Raw genomic sequence first — 24,082 nt, 5'->3', positions numbered from 1 at the left:
AGGAACCAAAATCTCTCAGTCCCCCCTATTAGTTAATTTATGATCAGTTAATAAAAGGAAGAGTGGAGATCTACCTGCCAGCATTCTTGACAAATCCAATATCAGCCAATACTACTTGGCAGATATCGCAGCAGAAGCACTCTGGATGCCAGCTATTGTTCATGGCTTTAATAACACGACCAATAATGAACTCACCTGTAAGAAACACAACACCAGGATATAAAATACCATTCTAGACAAAGTTAAAAACACTGCAATGACATCATCATCCATTTCCTCTCCCCAAAATCTGGTAGGACACAATACTTGCAGTATCATGGTTCTGATTCCAAACCCTGTAATTTGGGTTTTTTCATTGTTTTTTGCTATGGGTCAGAAGAAGATCCCCTTGCTGATGGAGAACATTCTGCTCCTTACATACAAGTCCTTTTCATGCACACTCCACCTTCTCTCTGCAATAATCTTTTTTCAGTCTCTTCCCTGTTTTTACTTATCTGTTCTCAAGCTGTTAAGAAATTTATGGAGTACTTCATATAATATGGCTTTCTTGTGTCCTAATCATCCTTCTCCTTCTTTTCTTTAAGATGGCAATCTTCACTTGTCATGTACATAACAGTGGTTTCTACTCCACTAGGACCAAGCCTTGATGGGGCTCTATACTCAAAGCACAATAGCACTGAGCTTGGATGGCTGTGGATCTCCTGCAAAAAAAAAACTCCCATGGAGTCCAAATGCAAAGCTGCAGTGACGCTGCACACACACCCACAGCTTCTAACCCTCGGGGTGTAGCCAAGGCCCCTGAGCAGTGTAAAGGCTCGGCCTAAATTGTGTTTGGGAGCTCAGCTTCCCAGGGCCGTGGTAGGCTGAGTCCTGGCTTTGGAGAACAACTCGCCTCAAAGGGGAGGGATCAGGCAGGTAACAAAGGAACATCTAGGAACAAAACCTGATGGACTCCAGAAATGTGAGGAATGCTTGAGGTGTCATTGTGACAACAGTCCCATTGATTGTGGCTCTGCTTACTAAGTACAAGCAGTGGGAAAGCCCAGCTCTGTGCAGAACCTTGATGAGGTTTTAAGGGAGTTGGCACTACATGGAGCCAGGACAGAAGGGGGAGGTGTGCCAGCTGGGCAGGAGAAATCCTGGAGATAGGGAGTGTAGCTCCTCAGGAATCACTGCCAACCCACTTCTTCCTCTTTCCCTGCTTGTTCACGTCTTTAAATGCGAAGTTCTATAACATCTGCTTCCCCCTCCCTTGGTGTTCAACCCCTCCCTCCACACAAGGAAAGGCCTCACTGAGATAAGTGAAAGCCATACTGCCTTGCCAGGGTGCCATAGAAACACAAGAGCTTCCAGACTGGTTTAAGCAATAGTCAAATAATGACTTCCCAGCCATGCCCCAGCAAAATACGTCACACACAGGGGAAAAAAGAAAACATGCAAATGATTATAGCCAGTAGGCGCACAAGCATTTGCATTAACAGTGGCAAACAAAAAAAACAGCCCTCAGAATTACATAGGGTGGATATTAGATGCTGAAGCCCTAAAGGTATTTGTTTCAATAAAATCAACAGGGGCCCAGCTGACCATCACTTGATTATATCACCAGCTAATGATGATTGTCCCAGCTTCTGTGGAGTAGGACAGCACAGGTGGGTTAAAATAGTCAAAGCAGATGACAAAGCCTTCTTGCAGGGTTTCAGATACATGAGAAGGGCCAAATATGAGCATATGCAGAAATACAGAGATATGGAATCAAGAGTCATGAATGGTGTATATAATCAGAAATTTATGAATGGTCTGCTCATTGGATCACTGACTCAACAGCTAAACTACTTACTCAAATAATGCAAACTTTTTTTAAAAAATACTGTTGTTTGCTGACCTTTAGAAAAAGCAGCTCCCCAAATTCTCTGAAGTCTAGTACATTCTGCAAGTTCACAGGGCCCCTTCCCTGAGAACACACACAAAGGGTTGCCTTTCTTCCCCCAGTGACACTCCCATTTGTGATCAAGTGGTTCACCTTGATTTAAAACTTACCACACTGATGGCAGCAAGGGGCAAAAAGCATTTGAAAATCATGTTCACAGTACTTCCTCCCTTCAAACTGCAAATGGAAAAAGATCTGAATGTCAGAGGAATAAGAAACACGCTCTTAACATAAATACTGTAACACCCTGGTGTTTCCAGATACAATTAGGTAGTAAAACATGACGGGCTGCACAAAAAAAACCAGACCATGAGCTATAGGTGCTAGGCATTACATCCACCCATCTTTATTCATCTACTAGTTAGCATGTAGTGTTAATAGCACACCATTCCTCCAATGCTGCCAAGAGTCAAAGGCATCTTCCGTCATCAATTTATATCACAAGAGACATCTGAATTCTGAATTTTGATGGACTGCTGAAACTCTGATGCAACAGAGCACATTCTGAGCAGGAAATTAGCTAACAAAAACCCTTAGGCAGTGAGAGAGGGAAAGCATTTTCCCTGAACCCATTTGATGTCTTCCTGACTCTACATTTCCTGCAAGAATGACCCAGCGTACTGGAGGCAGTAAGTACGATGGGGGTAGGGAGAGGAAGAACATCCAGAGACGGAAATCTTTGACTTTATGGAGCAGTACAGCCAAAACATGAAGCGAAATAAGCCTTTTCCTTTGTAATGCTTATTTCATAGAATCATAGAAATCATTTAGGTTGGAAAAGACCCTTAAGATAATCAGTCCAAATATTAAGGAACAAAGTTCACTACATTGATCAGATTAAATTGGGATCTGATCTTAAGGGATTTGGACTTGGATCTGAATTTTATCACAGGCTAGATGAGTTCAGCTACAGTTCAAGCTCTCATATAAAAAAACTCATATGGAATTAAAAAAATTCAACAGCACTGCATTAGTAGCTTAGCCAAAGAATATGTAAAAACATGTAGGCAAGTATGTGCTGAGATGAAGGAAAATGTTTAGATACCTTCAGGCACCACCATTACCAGATGCGAATGCCAACTGGCGTGTCAAAACCAGATAGACAATATTAGGTATACTGTAAAATGTTTGGATTTGAATGTCTCAGTTTAAAACAGTGGAAAAATGAGGACAGCAGGAAACCTCGCTCCTTTCATTTTACTGTGTCTAATACAAAACAAAATAAATAGCATAAAATACTACCCACAAAGTAAGTTTTCATGCCTGGACAGAAAATACAGCAACGTGTTTCAAGATTACCCGTTTTATACTATGAAATTGCAAGGATCAAATACAATATAAATATAATAAATACTCTTGCAACTGGCAGGGTGGGGATCTAACGGAACACTCTCAAAGTCACTGGGTACTTGAGATTAGAAAACTCCTCTGCCCAACCTGAATTGCACCTATTAGGAACAGAAAGACACAAGCTCAATACAGACTCTTTCAGAAGTCTCTGCTAGGAATTTATCAAGTGCTATTTCAGTGTAATACTGTAAAACAGATTATTTTTTTTAATTTCAGCTTTTTAAAAAAATAGTAATTGAGAGGCAGGGGGCTATTACTTTCTCAAGGAGTAATGGAAATTATTTGTTCATTGTGAATTGTGCTTGCTTCCTGCCAGATAAAATCCTTTTCAAACTGAAAAAAATTCAAAAGCTTCCTGTTCTGTGTAAACAGGTGGTCCAATGGGGGATGCTTAGGTTTGCCAGGATTTTAAAGCCACCACATGTTGATCTGGACGGACCAAACAGGTTTTCTTCCCGTCTGGTTTATGTCAGGTAGGTTGGTTCCCATTCAGTCTTGTTTGTATTTTCAATCTTCTTGACTCATTTGTGCTGCTCTTGTAGATGACCTAGCAGTTATCCATCAGAGAAAGCCTTGAGTTTCTGTAACAAATCTCACGGCACATATTTCAAAAGCAAGATAGTTTCACTGTTGTATGCTGGAGGTCCATGAGTTAAATGGCTCTGCATAGAACATCTCACTGTTATACAGCCACCAACTTATCTGCGTGTTTTTAGCTAACTTAGTGGAAAGACATGTACAAAACCTGAGTCTTTAAAGGTTCTCTCTCTAAGGTAGTTTCTGGTAGGAAAACACTCTTTCTTTTAGGAAAACACACAAGGTGCAACTGGAATAGAAACAAATCTGACAACTGCATTGCAACTGCACCTTCCTTTAATCTTCCTAAAGGTTATTACAAACATTTTAGAAAAAAGAACCGAACTGAAAGAAACCTCCTCTCAAGAGACAAAAGTCACATGCTATTCCATATTATTTCGTTATTATGATAAGACAACAACAACAACAATAATAGTAATATGTATTTCCCAATTATGGCTGTTGTGAGTAGTCCATAAAGATTTTGCTGTATTTCTTCTGTTCTGGGAAGCACCTCTCTAAGCCCTTCCCTCTCCTCCACCTCAGCATAGTACAGTGCAGGCTAGGATGCTTCTGAAAACAAGCAGCACAAGACTCTAAACAAACACCCAGACCAGAGGTACAACTTCTCTCATCTAACCTCCCCCGTCTGAAGGTGAGGTGTTGACACTCCCCAGTGGGAGACATGGGCAACCTCTAGAAGGAAGGAGCCATTCTATGACCTGAGAGTAATGTGGGTTGGAGGAAATGCCCACTGACTGATTACAGTGGGGCCACCCTGTCCCTCTGAGTGCACTGCCAGCTGCGACTGAAGGTGTCCACTCAAGCTGTCTGTACTGCTACCTGCAGTGCTACCTGCACTGAGACTCTGCAGCAGCTGCTCTAGGGAATACACATCTCCCAGGTGGTGGAGTAAAAGTAGACCAGAATTGCTACCACTTCACACCTGACACCAGAGCAGAGCAAGTTTGGAAATTCTGCTGGCATGTGCTTGTGCTAATCTTTGTTTAGGTCAAGTGCATAAGAAAACTTGCTAAAATGATGCTGCTGAGCAAACTGGAACACAATTATACCCTTGCAGGTCCTAAACCCACAGTTCCTGTGCAATATTAGGCATACAGTTCTCAGGAATCCAAATTACCATTTCTAACATAGGTTCATGAGGACATCTACAAAACTCCTGCTATGCTGTGCTGACTCCAAGCGGTGGAGGGGCGCTGCTCTGGTGTGGTACCACTTGTGCCAGCAAGTGACTTGGCTCCAGTGCCAGACCACAGCAAGCTGTGCTGATCAGGGTCCCTGCAAGGCAGCCTGGAGACATGTCCTGCAGCAAAGGAGACCTGCATCTCTCTGACCAGTTCAACCCCCACCCATGGAACACAGAGTGAAAGCTTATCACAGCAGCGTTTGACGGCAAATGTGATAAGCAGCTTAATGACTAACTGGAGGAACTCTGCAAGTCTTGTAATAGGCAGGGTAACAATATTTGCCTTCCCAATTGCTAAGAGCTAGAAATCATTTCCAAGAAACACTAGCTTAGCTAAACCAGGCACAGAATAAACACGAACTCATGCTGGGCAACCAACAATGCCCGCGTCTACCCATGGGGAACATGTTCAGAAAGACACATTACCTGGCCACACCTGCAAACACATCCATCTTCTTAAAGACTGCATAAAGGCAATCTGAGGAAGACACCCTTTATGCCTGTCTTCTCCACTCATTTTTTCTTGACAGTGATACAGATTATCTCAAGTCCTCAGAGCACTGTCAGCCACTCCTGAGCAATGGCCAACCTAAGCCCACCTTTTGCCTGCTTAGGGCTGTCCCTTCTTCTCACGGAATGGGCATGGTTGGAAGGGACCACAGTGGGTCATCTGGTCCAACCTCCTGATCAAGCAGGGTCAGCCTAGAGCACATTGCACAGGACTGTGTCCAGACAGTTCTTGAATATCTCCAGTGAGGGAGACTCAACAACATCTCTGGGCAATCTGTTCCAGTGTGTGGTCACCCGCACAATAAAGAAGTTTTTCTTTATGATCAGATGGAACTTCTTGTGCATCAATTTCTGTCTGTTGCCTCCTCTCCTATTGCTTGACACCACTGAGAAGAGCCTGCCTCCATCCTCTTGACACCTTCCCTTCAGATAATTATATACACTGATAATAGTATACTACTACTTCTCAGTTGTCTCTTCTTGAGTCTGAACAGGCCTAGCTCCCTCAGCCTATCTGATGTTATTTTACTTCTGTAATAGTTGTGGCAAGAAGTGTCTATGCTTAACTGAAACTTTCCACTTTCTACATAACATTTCTCAGGCTATCCAGCCTGAAAAAACCCGTAGCAACACTAACCAAAACACATTTAGTACATGGTGATATTTTCATTCCCAGGACAATCTATTGGCACTCACTTCTGACTTACTGTCTTTGAGAGCAGCATGTTTCAGTAAGAGTGCTCAAAGACCAATTGTCATGAATATGAATGTCAACAAGGTAGCAATAGGAAGGAAAACGCTTACATCCAATATATCTAAGATCCTTGCCTCTGCTACAGATTCAGGTATGGCCACCTGGAAGCACCCAGAGCAACAGGGAGTTTGTAATGTTCCTGACCTAGGCCCAAAAGTAAGACTTTCCTTCCACTGCAGTCCTTGTCCCTCCCCTGGGAGACACAGGCTGCCTAGAGCACAATTTCCTCAAACTTATCTTTAACAAAAGACTATTCAACATTCTGAAAGAAGTCCCTGGAATGTCTCATTGCTTTTTGAGTCAGAAAAAGTATGAATAAAATACTCACTATTTAGAGAAAATACATTTTATTGGTTTAAGACAGTTTTAACACAATTACAAATATTTTAGTTTTGAAACATCCGTATCACTTTACGTTTGCCTCAGGTCTTAACACACCAGGATGGACTCTTTACTGTGCCTGCAAGCAGGCAGCAGCTCAGTATATATTAACAATTGTAAATCAATGTGTTAATATCATGGGGTTGTTCTTCTGTTTTTATTTAATTAATTCTGCCTTGCAGTTCACCTTTCGATGTCTTATGGAATATTAGTCATTTACCACAATTTCTGCAAGACTATCCCTTGTGCACGGAAAAGTCTTTTGACAAGGCGAGAGAAAGCAAATCCCCAGGAATCCCTTTTGACAGTCTCTTTTCCTATTCACACTCCTCTCTCAGCCTCTCCTCATCATCCCATAACATGGCTCTGTAAAGTCAGAAATGATCCTTTGGAAGATAAACTGTTGTGCTCTTGCCATAAGGAGCACAACTGTCTGTCAGAGCACAGACTTGTGCTTTTAAAACACTGCTCACCTGCTTTTTCAGATCATAGTATGACTTAAGTCCTGTAACTGCTACCCTAAGTTGGACTATAAGCTACTTGAGCAGGGATCTTATCTCTCAGACATCATTAATTCCCCGGCTCATGCCATCTATTGCTCCTTATACCAATCACTTTGTATTTTATGAACAGTCTAAAGCTTTCAATAAAGCCACTTTTTACCTGCATTTTCTCCTGAATCCCCATAACAGGGGAGTGTAAAAGAAAATAACACTGATACCAAAATACCCATCTGAGCTGAGGGCAATTGACCTAGAGATGAGAAATGTGAACGGGAACAGGTTTTAACCTTTGAAAGTGTGTTAAGAACTGGTAATTTTAGATGCTCTGGTGTGTTAGAGTCGACCCTACACAGGCCCTGCCTGGTTTGGCTTCTACATACATCCTGATCTCAGCATGCTGACTTACAAGTCACCTCTTTTCACATGCCGAGCTGGCCTCACTCAAGTCAGCAATAAACCTCCTAGGGCCCACGGGATGCTGGGATTTCCCTCTATATGACTTTCTCCTCTAAGAAGTATGCTTTCTCTGTATTTTTGGTATGATACATCAGATTCACAAACTGCAGGGAAAAAAATCTGCAGTGAAAAAGGAATCTCCAGCAGTTTTTTCTCAGCTTTAATAACATTAGGCTCCATATTTAAATAAGGTTATATATACTGTTGTCCTTCAAATTAGCACAGAAATGCTTCCTGGCTTTTTTCTCCCTTTACTGGGCATACCGTTTCCGAGCCCAGTTCTGGCCGTGGGACTTTCTAAGCCATGGATCTGCCTGTAGCTAATCCTGGTATGGGAAAGAAGGCACAAGACAAAGGTTGGGGGTGAGAGGGGCACTCTGCCCCGCTTACCTCGTAGAAGAGCCCTTCAGGGAACTGCTGAAAGCACTGGGCACAGACGAAGCACTGCTCATGGTACAGCTCACCGTTGCTGTTGACTATTTTCTCGGCAGGGGCAAAGCCACCCCTGCAGCGCTCGCAGATGGCATTTGCAAGCGCGTTCGCCATGTTGCTGTTAATAAAAAAAAAAACCACAAAAAGAAATAGAAAGAAAATTAGCTTAAATAGGCAACAACACTGGTTGTAGGTCTTTTTTTTCCCCCAAGGCCAAACTGCATCAGCCTAAAGCAAGGCTGCTCGATACAAGTTTTTCGATGGACTTCATGGCTTGTAGTATCCCCTCAGAAATAAAACTACCACTTCTCCCTGCTCCTGAACTCTTTAGAAACAAAAGCCTCATGATGAACTCTAATTAATTAAAAAACCAAACAGAAATGTTGTTACAACAAAAATGTTGTTATAAATTTACAGGCTTTTTAAGATGCGAAAAGACAGGCAATTCAAAGTACTATAAAAATTGTTAAATACATTAGAATTACAGAAAACAAGAGCAAATTATGAAATATATTAGAATTACAGAAAACAAGGGCAAATATTAACAATAATTGAGGACTAGCACCACAAAGGAACACATAAATGATTAATTCTAAAGAATTCCTAATTCTAAAATATATATGTAACAGCCTTAGTTCAAAGCTCTAAACAAACAATGTGAAAGAGTGTGCAGTATCTAGTCTGGCAGATATTAACAACAATCAGAGTAGGTAAACAATTATCCCTTATACAAGCTCTGCGTAGCTTGAGGTCATTTTACAAATTTCCTTTGAAGTCACGGGATTTTTGATTGGTTTGTGAAGGTTCATCTCAGAGAGCTCAGCTCACGATGTGCCAACTCACAGCCCACTCCAGGGCCATGCTAGAGGATGGGAATGTTCCAGCTGCCCCACGGCAACCCACATGCAGCCCAACACAAAGTCATAAACCCATACCAGGGATGCAAAAATATACTCAAATAGCAACCTTGGTTGCTTCTCAAAGGCACAGAACCAAAAAACGGCAGTGTGGTAGTTGCAAAACATTTGAGGAATTAGCTACTTCACTGGGTTCATGTCCACATCTGCAGAAGACACTGCAGCTGTGTTTCAGTTAATTAAGGCCAGGAAAAGGCTCTCTTGATTTTTCCTTTGCAAATATTTTATTACTCATATCTATACTCAAAGCTATGCCTTTCAAGATCACCTCTCTGCCCTAATACCATGTGATAGCAGAGAGCAAATATAGAGCAATGGTCTAGTTTCATTACAATCTGACCTCAGCTGACAAAATCACTGACTCAAAACATCTATTTGGAAGATTATTAGACAAGTGACATTATTTTAAACACATATGCACACATGCACACATTTTGGTACAGCTGTCATGCTGTACTTTTAAGTGCAGAGCCCTCAGTCCTCTGCAAGATGCCAAGACTTCCTTTTTATTCCCACAAGGGGATAAGACCTCTTGGCTCCCACCAGGTTCAATAGGAATTGAATTCATTCCATGCACACCATCCAAAGGAGCAAGCAAACACCTAGCACGTGGTTCAAAACGGAATGTGTTTTATCTGTTTCTTACACTGTCTCACAGAAGAGCCCTATGCAAGGTCAAATCTGACCAGTTATTATTAGCTGGCACTTTTTTTTCTCTCTAAAGATCTTTGTAGAAGAGAAAAACGGTAACTGCTATCTAAATATTCATTGCTGTTCCAGTGAAACAAAAGTGGGCAAATTTCACTCGAAGATCAGACGGGGAGGATGGTCTCACCCATAAGTAACAGACAGACCTATGGACAAACTGCAGTGACTATACATACGAACTGTGATTAAGTATACAGCTTGCTGATGGTCTCCATGGATTGTATACGCTTTCTGTGGGGGAAGACCTCAGTCAACTTCACCATCCTTTTTATCAATCTAAGTGAGGAATAATCACAACAGAAACTGGGACCTTTCATCATCACTTCAACAGTGCTCGAGCACTAAGGACGTTAAGCGCTGGCATACATAAAGTATAATCCAAGCAAAAACATGAAACAAAGTTCAAAATCAAATGAAAACACCAAGTTTTCCTCCTCAATACACAAAAGTGCTTCACTTTGAAACACTTCATATATGCAAAATCAGTGATATATGTAATGCTTCTGCACTGATGAAGCAGTTTATCCATTTGCCCAAGATAACACACAAACAACCTGAAGGCAGAGAGACTACCTGACAAATTCCAACTCCATTTTAACTGCTGATAAAAATTTCTGATGCAATTAATGATGAAATTTAAAGCAACAACTCCAATTTTAGTTAACAGTTACCACTGGCAATGTTTCAAGCAGAACAGTGGCAAAGGTTGGGTAAGAGAACAGCTTGCACAAATCTCAGATAATAAAATACATAAGTACAATACACATGCAATGTCACTGCAGCTACACTCCAAAGCTGAACAGAATGAACTTACAATTTTGCATAGAAGTCACAGAACTCTTTGTAGAGTTTTATTTCACTGTGCCTACGTTGCAATTTTGACACTGGTTTCTCTCCTTCATTTCCTGCAGAGTTGTGAGCATCAGGAGCAACCTTGTATGCAACCTCTTCATCCTCTGGGATGGGGTACGGGTGAGCTCTGTGCTGGAAGTCCATCTCTCTCTGATTGCCTTCCTGGGTGTATATATTCTATGCTTATACTGCAAAGAAGCTGTAGGCAAAGCCTGCAAAACAGTGTGCTGGACTTCCCCTTGTTCCCAGCGAAGTGATTTACTTTCACAGTTCCGTGTCATGTAGCCAGAGCTACTCAGTGCCCTGCTAGAGCTTCAAGTTAAAAGTTCAGTGGCGGGGCGGTGAGCCTGTCACACTGTGATTTACTGAGGCTGGCTATGCACAGAGGAGTAAATTTTCCTGTTAGGCCCTCATGTAAACTCGGATGCTGGAAAGGGTCTTTGCTGCTGGCTACTGACAGAAGCTGCCCAGGAGAGCTGTGGTGCGAGTAGCGTATGTGAGCAAATATGTTCACTAACAAACTTGTCCACAGCTACTTTCAGCTGAGGGGGGAATGGAGGTAGATTCAAACAATATTTTATCATGGGCAAACCAGCAGTGGGAAGCACAAAGAGAAGAATCCTGTCACTAGGTAAATATTGCTTTAATGCTACAGTATATTAATTATGGTGAAAAAAATGCCTTTAATGTTTCGCTTGTGTCTTCTGCTGTCCTATGCGCTGAATTTATCTATAGGCATCTTTCTTTGTGTCAGCACTTTGGAGAAGGGACAGGTACAGATGGATAATTACATTTATGTTGTGCTTCACAGGCCACTAACCAAACTGCCACATATGCTATAATGGGCAATATATGAAGGAGGAAAACTAAAGCTTTATTTCCAGTGATGTGCTGCATTTAGATCAATTTCACATAAGAACATTTACTGAAGTAATTTACTGTGGATATTAAAGAACTGAGAAAGCAAGACTAGAAAGAAAGAATGAAAAACAATTATTCCTTCACCACAGAATGCCCTCCTAATGTTGTAATTATTTTATGTTCATATTCTATTTAAAAAACCTGTTGTGCACCACTTACTAGGGAAGCCAGGGCTGATTAGCTGCAGATCTCTAGCTAATAACTACACTACTGCGAGCTTTCCCTACTTGAAGCACAGTGCTTGTGGCAGACGTGGGATACTTGGTTTCCCACAACTTTTAACTGCAGAAAAGGCAGGCTTTTGGAAAACTCTCTTGAGTAACTACCTCTGGCGTTGGACTGGCTCTGTTCAACTGTTTGTAATCAGTTGAACTGCAGAACCACATGCACTTTGTGCTCGTGACACACAATACCTTGGTATCTGAAGAATCTGCTAGTCTTCGAGGAGGACGAAAAAGCAGAGGATGACAAGGAGATGAGCAGAGGGAACAAGTAGAGAAATTAGGACTTGAAGATCAGAGAATCAAACAATCATTTTTGGATAAGACTTCAAGATCACTGAGTACACACCTTTTAAAATACCTCCAGGGTTGGTGACTCCACCACTTCCCTGGGCAGTCTGTTCCAGTGCTTGACAACCCTTTCCATGAAGAAATTTGTCCTAATCTCCAATCTAAACCTCTCACAGCACAACTTGAGGCCGTTTCCTCTTGTCCTGTCACAGGATATGACAGAAGGTCCAATCAAGGCTAAAACTTCTTAATATACCTTCACCTTCCTAGGACCTACTACTGAGGGTCTGGTTGATGATGCGTTTTGGCTGTATCTCTCAGCACTGGTTGGGACAGATTGCTCAGTCAGCGTACAGCAGCCCACACGCCCCTCTCCATGCAGGCCTGAGCTCGCACGTAGCTGTCTTCCCACAGCCTGGCCAACACAGCCCTACACTGCTGCTGCTGCCAAGTTTGTGGGATGGGTTTGGTCAGGCATCTTTCCTTCACTTCCCCTCAACAAGGAGCAACCCCCGGGCAAGCTATTGCTTGGGTAGGTGGGACCCAGGCAGCATGACCCTGCTTATTTATCCATCTCTAGGTGTGCTTATGCATCCTGCATCAGAGCTACCAAGAGTTACAAGCTGTAACAGGCTAAGGAGGCTGCACCCACACCACTGACACAGCTTGGCTGCAGCTCAAGCCCTATTTTTATCTGTCACGGGGCAAGAGATGCTCAGGTTGTAGCCGTAGGCCACAAAGATCTTGCCAGAGCACCGCTGCAGGAAACAGTCCTGGAACAAAAGCTTTCTGCATCCACTGGAGCACCAGTGAAAACGAGCGGTGTCTGCCAACAGATATGCAGGCGTACTGATGCTGGCTCTTCTTCTCCATCTTGCCTCTAAAACATTTTCTGCACAGGCCAGTGCTAAGCTTCTGTGGGTATAAAAAACTCCAGCGAGACAGACTGCAATGGACTAAACATGCTGATTCATCCAGGATTAGTGTAGGTGTACCAAGCCACTAAGATAAGAAACAGCAAGTCGGTCTGCCTCTTCCCCTTATTGCTGTTTCTCAACAATTTCTCAACTGTTTTCCTGTGTTTTGTCCCAGATCACTTGCAATTCTGCTGGGAGGCTGCTGCTGCAAATCAAGACAGTTCTGTTTTTCTCCTGGTGGACTTCTACAGTCCTTGCAGTAACCTGAAATCCACATGTGACCCAGGTAACTGGAAGCCACTCGTGCTGCCTTGTGTCCTCTGTTGTCAACAGGAAAATATTTGCTTGCTTCTTCAGCTGCTGCTGAGCAGTCTTCTGCGTGGCTGTAGCAACACAAGTAGTATGGCGAGTCAGTGCAGTAAGATGTCCATCCAAAAATCCTGTTTTAATTTTCCTGTTTTTTTCCAAGAGGTAGTCCTACAAGGTAATAGAACTCCATATGTGCAATAAGTATAAGCTGCCTGGTTCTCCAGGCATATTACCTTTGCTGCTGGTGGAATGATTCCCAATGTCTTCCATTAATCAAGAAAGGAGTTTGACAGGAGTTTAAAAAGGGCCTTTCTGCTATTGGTGGAAAACACAGTTGCTACTGTGAAAGTTTGGTAATCCACAAATCCAGTGCAGCTGGCCATCTTTCTCTTTTCTGTCATTTTGCAGGGGGCATGCTGCCAAGATCTGAAATATTTAGTTAAAAATACACTGAATTTTCATTAGGGAATTCTAGGTTACCCTGAGGTGAAACCATCCACAGGGAGTCAGAAGCATGTAAGGGGTCGTTGATTTGCAGCAGCAGCTTCCCAAGGGATCTGGGACAAAACCTACCAGCCTGTTGTTAAGGACACAATGTTATGGAGAAAAGGGAGAAGTTGAGTGTTTAAGTGGAAAAGGTATGTAGGAAGGAATAAGACAGAGTCTCCTCCCTGGCACACTGAGGATTTTATCAGAAATCAAAATACATGGTAGGGAAGGTGCTGAAAGAAATGGCAGACGAATGAAGGAGAAGTGTCCCACTGTGGTTATTGAGAAGGGTTTTGGAAAACAATAGCAAAAATAGCCACACTGCCTAATCATTGCTGAAGGATAACTGCCACCTCACTCGACCCTGCTTTCTCTGGAGTTTTCAGATCTGGCTGCCTGTGCTGGTGGCTGCCAGAGGCACATGGGGACTCTTACAGAGAAGGCTCGTGGCTGGCCAGGCCCGCTGAGCATTACACTACATGCCACAAATAGACATGCTGAGCAGTCACGGCTCCAAACAAGGTGCTTGGCAAAAGCGGCTGCTGCTTGGCAACCCTCTCGTGCCACTGTGAAATATCACTGCATCACCGGTGCTGTTGAGAGGCCAAACGGCCCATCAGGACGTGCGGGGGAGGGGGGAAGAGTCATGACAGTGCCTCCCTCCACTTCCCCCGTCGGTAGGTGTGACTGTGATTTCATTTCAACAATATATTAACAGATGCTATGCAATGGCTCTCACACGCAAAATACAGAACTACTAGAACAGAAATCTGGCTGCAAAATATGTGTGGGCTCACAGTGGCCTGCTCTGATTTCTGCACCAACATTTGAAAGCACTAATTGACCTTTTGTGTCTTTTTTTAATTGAGACTAAAAACACTCTTGGGTTCTGGTTGCTGCAATTGTTTATCTCTTAAGCAATAAAATACTTTCCATGTTAAGCTGGTCTCCTAAGACAGTTTGAAAGAAGGTATAAATCTTTTCTACAATAAAAGTGCACATTACAGGTAGGATTTTCACATGTGCCCAGCACTGCTCTAACTTCTGTTTCTATTAAAAATGACAGAAGGCTGTCTTGAAACCACTGCAATAACAAGTCAGTGAATTTTGAGTGCTCCTAAAAGTTTCACCCTTTAGTCTTCACCACAAAAAGCATAATTAAGCTTATGTGGTGGGCGTTTAAATAGGGCAAACAAAAAGGTAACTCTGGATGTTTCATATACTTCAATATAAGTTTATTCTAGTATAAACATGTCCAAAAAATGCTTTGGCCTCCACAAACAGAGAAGGTTCACATTCCATCTCTCCATAAGGAAGTAAATATAACTGGAATAGACAGGTAAGCAGCACCTTCCCACACGATGTTTTACCATCCATTCAAGCACAGTGAAAAATCAGCCTCTGATGGAATTTGTAGAAAGGGAGAACAATATGTGAGTGTAAGACTTTCCTGTTGTAAGTAATATTTCAAAAAAACTATTGTGTTTTCTTCCTGCTGGTTACAAACCTTACCAAATGAAGCCATGTTTTATGTAACCAAGTAATGACTTCTTCTGAGTACTCTTTAAAACAACTGGTACTCTTTAAAACAATCATCTCTTCCTCCCCCACTACTACTTTTTTTAATCCTATGCAGATGGGAAAAACAAAACAACAGAAAGACACAGTATCATGTATGAGAAGCTCATGATCTTTCTATGTGTTGCATGAGACACAGTGTGCTCTTGGTTATTCTTAAAATCTGCACCCTGTGTAGTTGACTGTAATGTATACTTGACTATGGTAAATATATCGTATCCAAATTCTTCCAACTCTATACATTTTAAAGATGCATTTACACTGATGCAGTTCCTGTAACAACATTTATAGCCCTATCTCCAATTTAAGAATAAGAAAAAACTTTAGCTACTCAATACTATGGGCTGCAGATCAAATGCCTCTGAGACACTCATCCTGAAAAGAATGATATTTTCAAGCCCAAAGAGACAAGATCAGGCCCACTATGCCCCCCAAAAGTGACAGGACAAGAGGAAATGGCCTCAAATTGCATCAAGGGAGGTTTAGATTGTACGTTAGGAAAAATTTATTCACTGAAATGGGCGTCAAGCATTGGAGCAGGCTACCCAGGGAAGCGGTGGAGTCACCACTCCTAGAGGTATTTAAAAGTTGTGTAGATATGGCACTTGGGGACATGGTTTAGTAGTGGATTTGGCAGTGCTGGGTTATCAACTGGACTCGATGATCTTAGAGGTCTTTTCCAACCTAAATGATTCTATGACTCTAAAATGCTGCAGTATCTTATATCTCGAGTAAGTTTCATACCATCAATATTCAGTTCATGCCATCTGTCACTGAAATCCACCAAAAACCCTCCACTGATCCTTAGTGTAAAGGCAAATGCCAGGCTTTGATTCTATCTGAGCCATCTGCCTGCACTGCGTGCAACTGATGTTTTGATAAGCTGAACACCATGACCTGAGTGGTTCATCTGGGAGCTATAATTAATACTATGACTCAACATAACACACCAGCTATCAGGTGAGACTTCCAGTATGTCCATGCAGCTTCTTCTAAGGCAGAGAACTGCAACACCAGGCTTCCCAGCTCACAGCAACATCTTTATTATAGTTAAGTTTCCACTGGAGATACCACGCTGAGGACTGACCCTCAGCTTTACTAACCAGCACATCACTTTCACGTACATCTTTTATTATTATTTTATTACTATTACTCTACACTTCCAGTAACATAACTATTTCTCACCTTCATTAGTTTGTGCTCCTATTCTATATAAGGAATTGCAAAGTTCTTCATTTCCTGAATTAATTTGTTTTGAGCAGAACTAGAATGTGTTAAAGAAAACATGTCCTCAGCTGCTCCTCTTCTCTTGCACACATATTAAATTGCAATTATTAGTCACTCTAGGTTTTGGTTTTATTTTTCTCTTCCTACATTCACTACAGCATCACCAGGCTTTAAAAATCAGTAGAGGATGGCAGACAGCTGAGCCATCTTCAGTTAACACTGCAGAATTAAATAATGGCCCTAATATTCAACAGTCAAGAGAAAAAGCAGATGCCATTTATGTTCCTAAGATGAGTAATGTATCAACAAATAAAGCTAATACAAAATAGCATTGTTTTCCTACTTTATTATGATGTTCTTAACATTTAGGGTAATACAAACTGAAAGTCTTCATCTTGTACTTTACACTTAGTAGCTACTCAATACTGGTAGCAGGCCTGTCAAGCAGGAATGAATTTTAGCAGCAGTTCAAGCAAAGCAAGACTTCCGTGCATTTTGCTAAGGGAAGGTTTTGGTTACTATTACCAAGTTTTTTTACAGTAACAGTTTCCACCCTGTCATGGCATTAATTTAATGTCACCTCCACCCCTCCACTCCCCCGCTTGCTTTTCTCTCCCATTCAATTTTCCCAGAGGCTGGTGTGTGATAGGGAATATGATATACCCACTCAATCCTGTGCTCTCTAGCCCACATGTCTATGGAGCTATTTTTGAAATCAGTCCCGATGTCCAACTCAATTCCCTCTGGAGTGCCATGTTGCAACAGGACTTGCTTGTCAAGGCCCAAGATGGTATTCTGGACAGTGATGTGAGGCACAGGGTGCGTCTCCAGCCATCCAGTGGTAGTCTCCACCATTGTCGGCACATAGCGCTTGCCTTGGTGGGTTTACAGCAGCGTGATGTAATCAATCTGCCAGGCCTTTCCATATTTGTATTTCAACCATTGTCCACAACACCACAGAGGCTTCACCTGCTTGGCCTGCTTGACTGCAGTGCATGTTTCAGTTATGGATAACCTGGGAGATAGCGTCCATGGTTAAGTCCACCCCTCAGTCACAAGCCCATCTGTATGTTGCATCTCTTCCCTGATGACCTGAGGTGTCATGGGCCCACCAAGCCAGAGATAATTCACTCTGTCTAGATCCACCTGAGACACTTCAATCTTGGCAGCTTGGTCCACCTGTCCGTTGTTGCAAAGTTCTTCAGTAGCCCAACTCTTGGGTACACGTGCATCTACATAAAGGGCTTTTGAAACCAATTTCTTTACCTTGGCAGTGACATCTTGCCACAAATCAGCAGCCCAGGTGGGTTTCCCCCAGCACTGCTGATTTGGTCTTTTTCCATTGTTCTAGGCACCCCCACATGACTTCGTTCAGGCCACGATACCGTCAGTCTCCACTGGACTTATGCACTGGCCATATAAGGCTATTAAAGGGTGAGCGAGTCTTGCTGACCACTCCCTGGCTCTCCAATTCCTGAATCATCTCATGGATGGGAATCATGGAGTCTTGGTGTGATATCATCGATGGTGCATTGTTGTGGTAGTGATTGGTACCTGTTATTCTTTGATCCTCAGCAGTCTCACAGCAGAAGGGTATTCTGAGAGACAGGCAAGGTATTCAGCTGTCTAATTTCCTCTGTCTCTATAGCAACTATCCCAAAAGCTCAATGATGCCCTTTTGAGTCCTTGAAATACCCTCTCCTGAGGTAATCTATGCCAAGGATGCATGGGGCCTCTGGGCCAGTCACAATGGGTTGGTTTTGTCATTCATTCCCAGTCAAGCTCACTTCAGCTTCCAGTACAGTCAGCTGTTGGGATCCCCCTGTCACCATGTCTGTTAGCTTTGCATTTCCTAGAACAGCTCAGAGACCTCAGAAAAACAAAATGAAAAGAAAGGGAACCCAACCTTACAACCTTTAAACTTGTTCTTCCCGATGCCTGCAAATTGGTAATTTTTATTAAGTGGTAATGCTGGAATAATTTAGCTTTTCTCTCCTGTGTGTAAATTCACTTCAGTGTGACAGACTGCATTCCAAGGACAGCTTAATTATAATGAAAATAATGAGCAATCACAGCCCATTTTCTTTAGAGAACACCTCTGATTAGCTATCATCAGAACTCATGAAAACGAAAGCAAAAGAAACCTACAACTTACTTTTAGTCAGCTAATGTTCAAATAAGAGCAATGAAAATCCTAATAGTTATAATCATTGAACCTTAAAAATTTACTAAAGTGATAGATTAAAGAGGAACAGTACTTTCTGCTTGGATTCCTGTTACTCAAACAGCTGTCTCTAGTCATTTGGAGTCACGGGGAGGTGATAATCAGGGTGAGCAAGTCAAACAAAATTGCTTAGGAGTTGTTATGCAACGCAGGAGACGAGGTGAGAGAGAAGGCAAGCAAAAAAGGGTGTGTGTTCCTCGGGAGTTATTTTAACCCCTAGAGCAATGAAAAGTACAGCACAAATGAAAAGTAAAGCCTCTAGTCATTTGATTATCTCAAACTAAGGCTCAACACAAATTTAAAGTATCTCAATATTAAAATATAATCATGAAGCATATTTTTGCTGGTTCGATGTTACTATAATTAATAATTCCATGTTATATTTACATGGACAAATCCCTTCTTCAATTAAAGCAGCTCCCAGACATGCCAAAGTGTTTCTTAATCCAGAGTTCCCAAGCATCTGATTCAAATGAGTATTTGTAGCTCCCAGTTCTCCACTATTCCAGCAGAGTTTTTAACCAGAGCAAATGAAGAAACATAATTTTTTTGTCTTAACACTGATTTTCAAGTTTTTTCTGCTTTAATAAATTATTGACTTTTTTTTACTAATGTATGGAATAATTACTGCTTCACCTGCTGACACTGGCACTATGAGCAAGCGAAACATCTACTCATAGGAAGTGGCAATATAAATATTGACACTGGTGACTGTATTAAGAAACATTACCAATAGAAATCAAATCTAAGAATGTTTCCAGCTGCAGACAGATCTTTTCTTTCCTCCTTACCCTATTCTCACTATCCTAAGGCATCTGAAATCTCAACAGGGTCCCTGGTTTACCAGACAGTCCCTGACCAGCATCTCCTTTCCTTCCTCCTAGGAAGAGCAGGAGAGATGTATGGCTGGAAACAGCTGCACACCTTGTCTGTCTGCTACACACGGGGTTTCTGATGGCAGGCTGAGGAGATTTGTGACCTCGCACAACTCCCAAATGCTGTATCTCATAAAGAAAGAGACACTCAGCCCTACCACATTGCTGATGGGGGGATTTTATTCATTTGTTTCTTCTTATACTCACCTACGAGCTTTGCTGTGCAGAGCCTATCCCCTAAGGCTCAGTGGGACGTAAGAATGTGCTTATGTATCTTGCTCCATCTGGAAGGGAGTCTTTGTGCATGAAATTTTGGGGCACATCCACATGCCTTCCAGCCTGGAGTCAATGTGCAAGGCAGGCGGGAGCCTGAACAGATCCAGCAGAAGATTGCCTGCACCTACTCACGCAGATGTACCCCATCAGTTTCAGCAGCAGAGAGCAAAGGGAATGCAGATACTTTAGACCTATTAATGTGGAAAACATCTACAGTGCTTTCTGCACAGGGGAATAGAGCAGTGAACTACCTGAGTAACTGACATCCACTGATGGAAGCTTGCCAATGATTATTTATTGTAAATGCTGATATTTACTGTTTGGTAAAAAACTTGAGACTCTCCGAAAGTTGTTTATATTTTTAATGGCCCTTGAATGCATATGGACTTAGAAAAAAGGGCTACAGACAACTGTTATCAAATTTAATTGTTAATTGTCAAAATAAAAACTGAAGAGAATTGCTGCTGCTTTTGCCAGTACTTTATGCTGAGCTTTGCGAATTAACAGTATCAATTTTTTCAGAGGAATCATTTTATTTTTACAAAGGCCATGGGATGAGAAGGGGAAAGAGCAAAAATAACAAGCATACTGCTGCTGACTCCTAATGATTAATCATAAACGTATGTATACACTTTCCTTTGCATCCTGTTTGCATAGAAAAGCAAGAAAGAATAGCTCAGCACACAGAATTTTTTACACACTGTTTCCAAAGATGAGGCAAGGCGAGATCTATCAGAGATGTCATCTTTTTCCCCCAAAATCTTTTCCCCCCAAAAACTGGAAAAGAACAAGTTTTCCCCTCTGTTTTAAAAAGCAGATTTCTCAGGCTGCACTTAGTTCAGTGACTGCTGCATCTGTTGCAAACGGTGGAGAGGAAGGTGCCAGGCAACCCCCTGTACCTTGAACTCTGTGCCCGGGGAGCATCCTTCATAATTAAGTCTATGAGCTGGTGAGTCCAGCTCAAGCAGGGGAAGAGAAGTCTGCATTCAGTATCCCTTTCTCACTGGAGGTCTAAACCAAGAACATTTTTGTACTGTGCAAATTCAAGAAAAGGATGAGCTATCCAGACCACCTTTATATGGGGCTGGCAGGCTCCAGCCCTCTCATCATCATCATGGCTTCACAAACAAAGATTTGGGGAGGGCTCTACCCACGTTTGTTCCAAGCGTGTTGGTGGCTAAAAAGGCCAATAGGAGATAGACACGCCCTGTTGCAAAAGGCACAGCAGAAAGACTCCTTAGGTGGTATATTCTGCAAGGCACGATTCTTTCTGCATTGTCTTTTCTCCTCAAGGGTGATCCTGTGTGCTTTCTCAAAAGCATCAGCAGCATTAAAGATAGTGTGTCTCCAGACCTCCCGATTGGAGGCCAGAGTAGACCAGTTATGTTGATCAATATGGCCAAGGCTGAGATGTTTCAGGGAGTCCTTGTATCTTCCAGTTCCCTATAAGGTCAGTAAAGCACCAGTTGCATCTACAGTACCAGATTAAAAGACTGACAGAGAGGTTACGGGGTTTGTTAAGTGATGAGTGGAGTGGGTAAGTAGAGGTAGAAAGAGAAGCCAAATTTCCCATCCCCATTAATGTGCTTGTCCTGTCAGGACAAGGGCTGGGACTTCTCTCACTTCACTGCAGCCAATGGCACAACCTGGACATGGGTTATGCCAGGAGAAACTGGGGTGGAGAGGACGAGAGAGACAACACACTCCATCCTAGGCTAGCTTACTAAAAGAGGGGGATGAGTCCTACCCTCCCACCCTGGTCCTGATCTTGGTTGAGCTTAGGGCTTGCTATTTACAGCTGCTGGTGGCTTCCCTTGAAATGTCCTCATTCTCCTGCACTGGATGGACTCTGGTAGTCCTTCCCAGCCCCCTCAGGTCCTCACTGCTGCCAGTGGGACAACTCAGCTGCTTGGCCACCACATTGTACCACCTAAAACACTGAGGTACCTGGGGCAGATTCTGAGCCCAAGCCCCAGCCTGCAAACTGCAGCAGGGCAGCAAAAGCAATGCAATGCAATCACAGCAAGTGCATGGGCAAAAAGAACAAACCTATGCATTAAAACAAGCTCTGCTGCTCGTAAATTGAGCCTCACAGATAGCTACAGCTGCCTGACTTCCCCTCAAGATGACCTGGCACCTATTTGCTAGAGCAAGAGGTGTTTGGAGAGCCTCTGTTAAATTTAATCATTCATTTAGGAGCTTCTATTGCAAAGGGAAATCTGACAAGCTATAAAACTTAATGGAAAGAGCCAAATTATACTCCTGCAGTCTTTCCTGCAAAGAGACTGACTCATCATAAACTGAATAGCAGATCTGGAAGATGATGATGAGGGTCAAAGTTTGGGTGCAGTGACATCAGTGGACACAGATGCAGAAGCTAAAGCTCAGCATCCTGTTGCAGAGCCCAAAGCCCCTTGGCGCACAACCTATCAAGAAGCTGTATCAACACAGAAAATTATTTTTATACTGTAAAGACAATTGTTTCAAGAAATTTTGGCTTCTGGAAAATTAAATGTATGTGATAAATCTATGATCTGGTGCACATTTAGGAGTTTCAGTACGTTGCTTCACAGTGCCCTAATCATTAGTAATCTCAGGTGTTTTAAGTACAAATGACACTGATGTTCCCAGGAAAGAGCAAAGGAGGAATTTTGGCGCCAAGCCCCACCGACCTGCTTTGCAGCACTGATAGTGCCAACATTTGGCTATGTGTCAGTTGCAGTTTGTGGGCAACACAAGTCCCCATCCCAAGGAGCAGCATCCAGCTCCTGCTGCAATGGCCAGACCGAGGAAATGCAACTACAGTGGTACTTGCAGCAGCAGAGCGGAGGCAGCGCAAGACACCCTGCAGCCAAGGAAAAGGGTGTAAGCAGCTGTCTGATGGGTTACATACTGCTCTTTTTGCCTTACCAGAGCAACAGCCCAGAATGGATCCTAGGAAACCACCACCAAAGAAGACACATATCCCGAAAAAGGCTGGAGAGAGAAATCTCATACTGTGGTAAGGTGTAAAAGGCTCTAAAATGAAAACTGGCAAATACCATGTATGACCTTAACAAAGGATGATTTAAATCTTATTTTTTTTCCCCAATACAGAAATTCTCACAGGGTATCCTGAGGAAATTGGCATCTTGAGTACATATTGGTTCAGGATTAGAAAAGTAGGGTACTTGAACCAAGAAAGCAGCTTTCAGTTAACTGTTGCTCAAGGGCTAATATTATTTAACACGTGGGTTAATATGTATGTAAAACAAAACACAAAGGCATTAGAACAAAGAACTGGAGAGAGACACTATGGGAAGGCATTGCAAAGCCATGGATGACAACCTATATGCAGTAGACATTGAAGAAACCTCGTGTATTCCTTGTGGACTTTAGATACCCTGAAAGTATTTGCTAAGGACAGGCATCTAAGTGTCACTGGGGAGAACACATGGAAAAAGCTCAAGGTTTCCCGTTTTAGAAAACTAATGAGCTTTTTTCACTTTGTTCCCAACAGCTCTTTGCCCTGTTGTTATGTCATTATTTTGTATTTATAATGCCATAACCTTTTGTCATGGAGAATGAAGTAAAACTGACAAATAAGGCTGCCTGGCAACACACTGAAATATCACAAAATGGATTAGGAAGGAGCAAGGTTTAGTTTAAATAAGAAGCAGCTTAAGCTATTAGCAAATACAAGATAAGCTCTGTCTGTAGGTACATGTTGACCCCTGCTCTAGGAGCATCATCTGACCATGCTCTATTCACCCTCTTGTACCTCTAACACTCTGCCCTGAGTTGATTCACAAGTCCTCTGATTTGCTGTTTCCTCCAGCTTGGATTTTATTTCTCTAGACTGATCCCTGTTTCACATATTTCTCATCTCTTAGGATGATCAGCTTAGGAGATCAAAACATCTAGACTTACACTGGTGCAGACAACCCACCCCTTCCTCCTATCCAGCCCAAAAATGGTGTTATTCCTATCTTGGATGTGCATACTAATAACAGCAACACAACCACAGAGAGGTAGTACTCGTTTTTATGTATATGCTTTAAAAAGCAGCTTCTCCCCCCTTAATAGAGCTATTCTTCCTCACGGCTAGTTTTGTATAAAAGAAACTAAATATAAGGAAGTCAAGAATCTCTGCACATCTCTTACTCTACTTAGTCTGGTTAGTCTTTTATCTACAGTCATGT

At 42.4% G+C, this 24,082-nt stretch overlaps 1 protein-coding gene across 7 annotated transcripts in view; it reads right to left on the bottom strand.

Moving 5' to 3' along the window:
- The window catches only part of LIMS1 (LIM zinc finger domain containing 1), a 70,771-nt gene that overhangs the window by 8,597 nt on the left and 38,092 nt on the right, over window positions 1-24,082 (bottom strand). For 5 of the 7 annotated variants that reach the window (XM_064646396.1, XM_064646398.1, XM_064646397.1 and 2 more), the window contains exons 2-4: window positions 8,055-8,214; window positions 2,038-2,104; window positions 75-195 (exon numbers count right to left, since the gene is read on the bottom strand). In XM_064646396.1, coding sequence (XP_064502466.1) covers window positions 75-195; window positions 2,038-2,104; window positions 8,055-8,214 — 348 coding nt within the window. Of the gene's footprint in view, window positions 1-74; window positions 196-2,037; window positions 2,105-8,054; window positions 8,215-10,535; window positions 10,846-24,082 lie in introns of those variants that run through there. The other 2 variants (XM_064646392.1, XM_064646393.1) reach the window with 1 other exon arrangement.

Source organism: Pseudopipra pipra, chromosome 2 (assembly GCF_036250125.1).
Source record: "Pseudopipra pipra isolate bDixPip1 chromosome 2, bDixPip1.hap1, whole genome shotgun sequence".
In the NCBI taxonomy this organism is placed as follows: domain Eukaryota; kingdom Metazoa; phylum Chordata; class Aves; order Passeriformes; family Pipridae; genus Pseudopipra; species Pseudopipra pipra.
The sequence above is the reverse complement of the archived record's forward strand: the minus strand, read 5'-3'. Positions and strand labels throughout refer to the sequence as shown.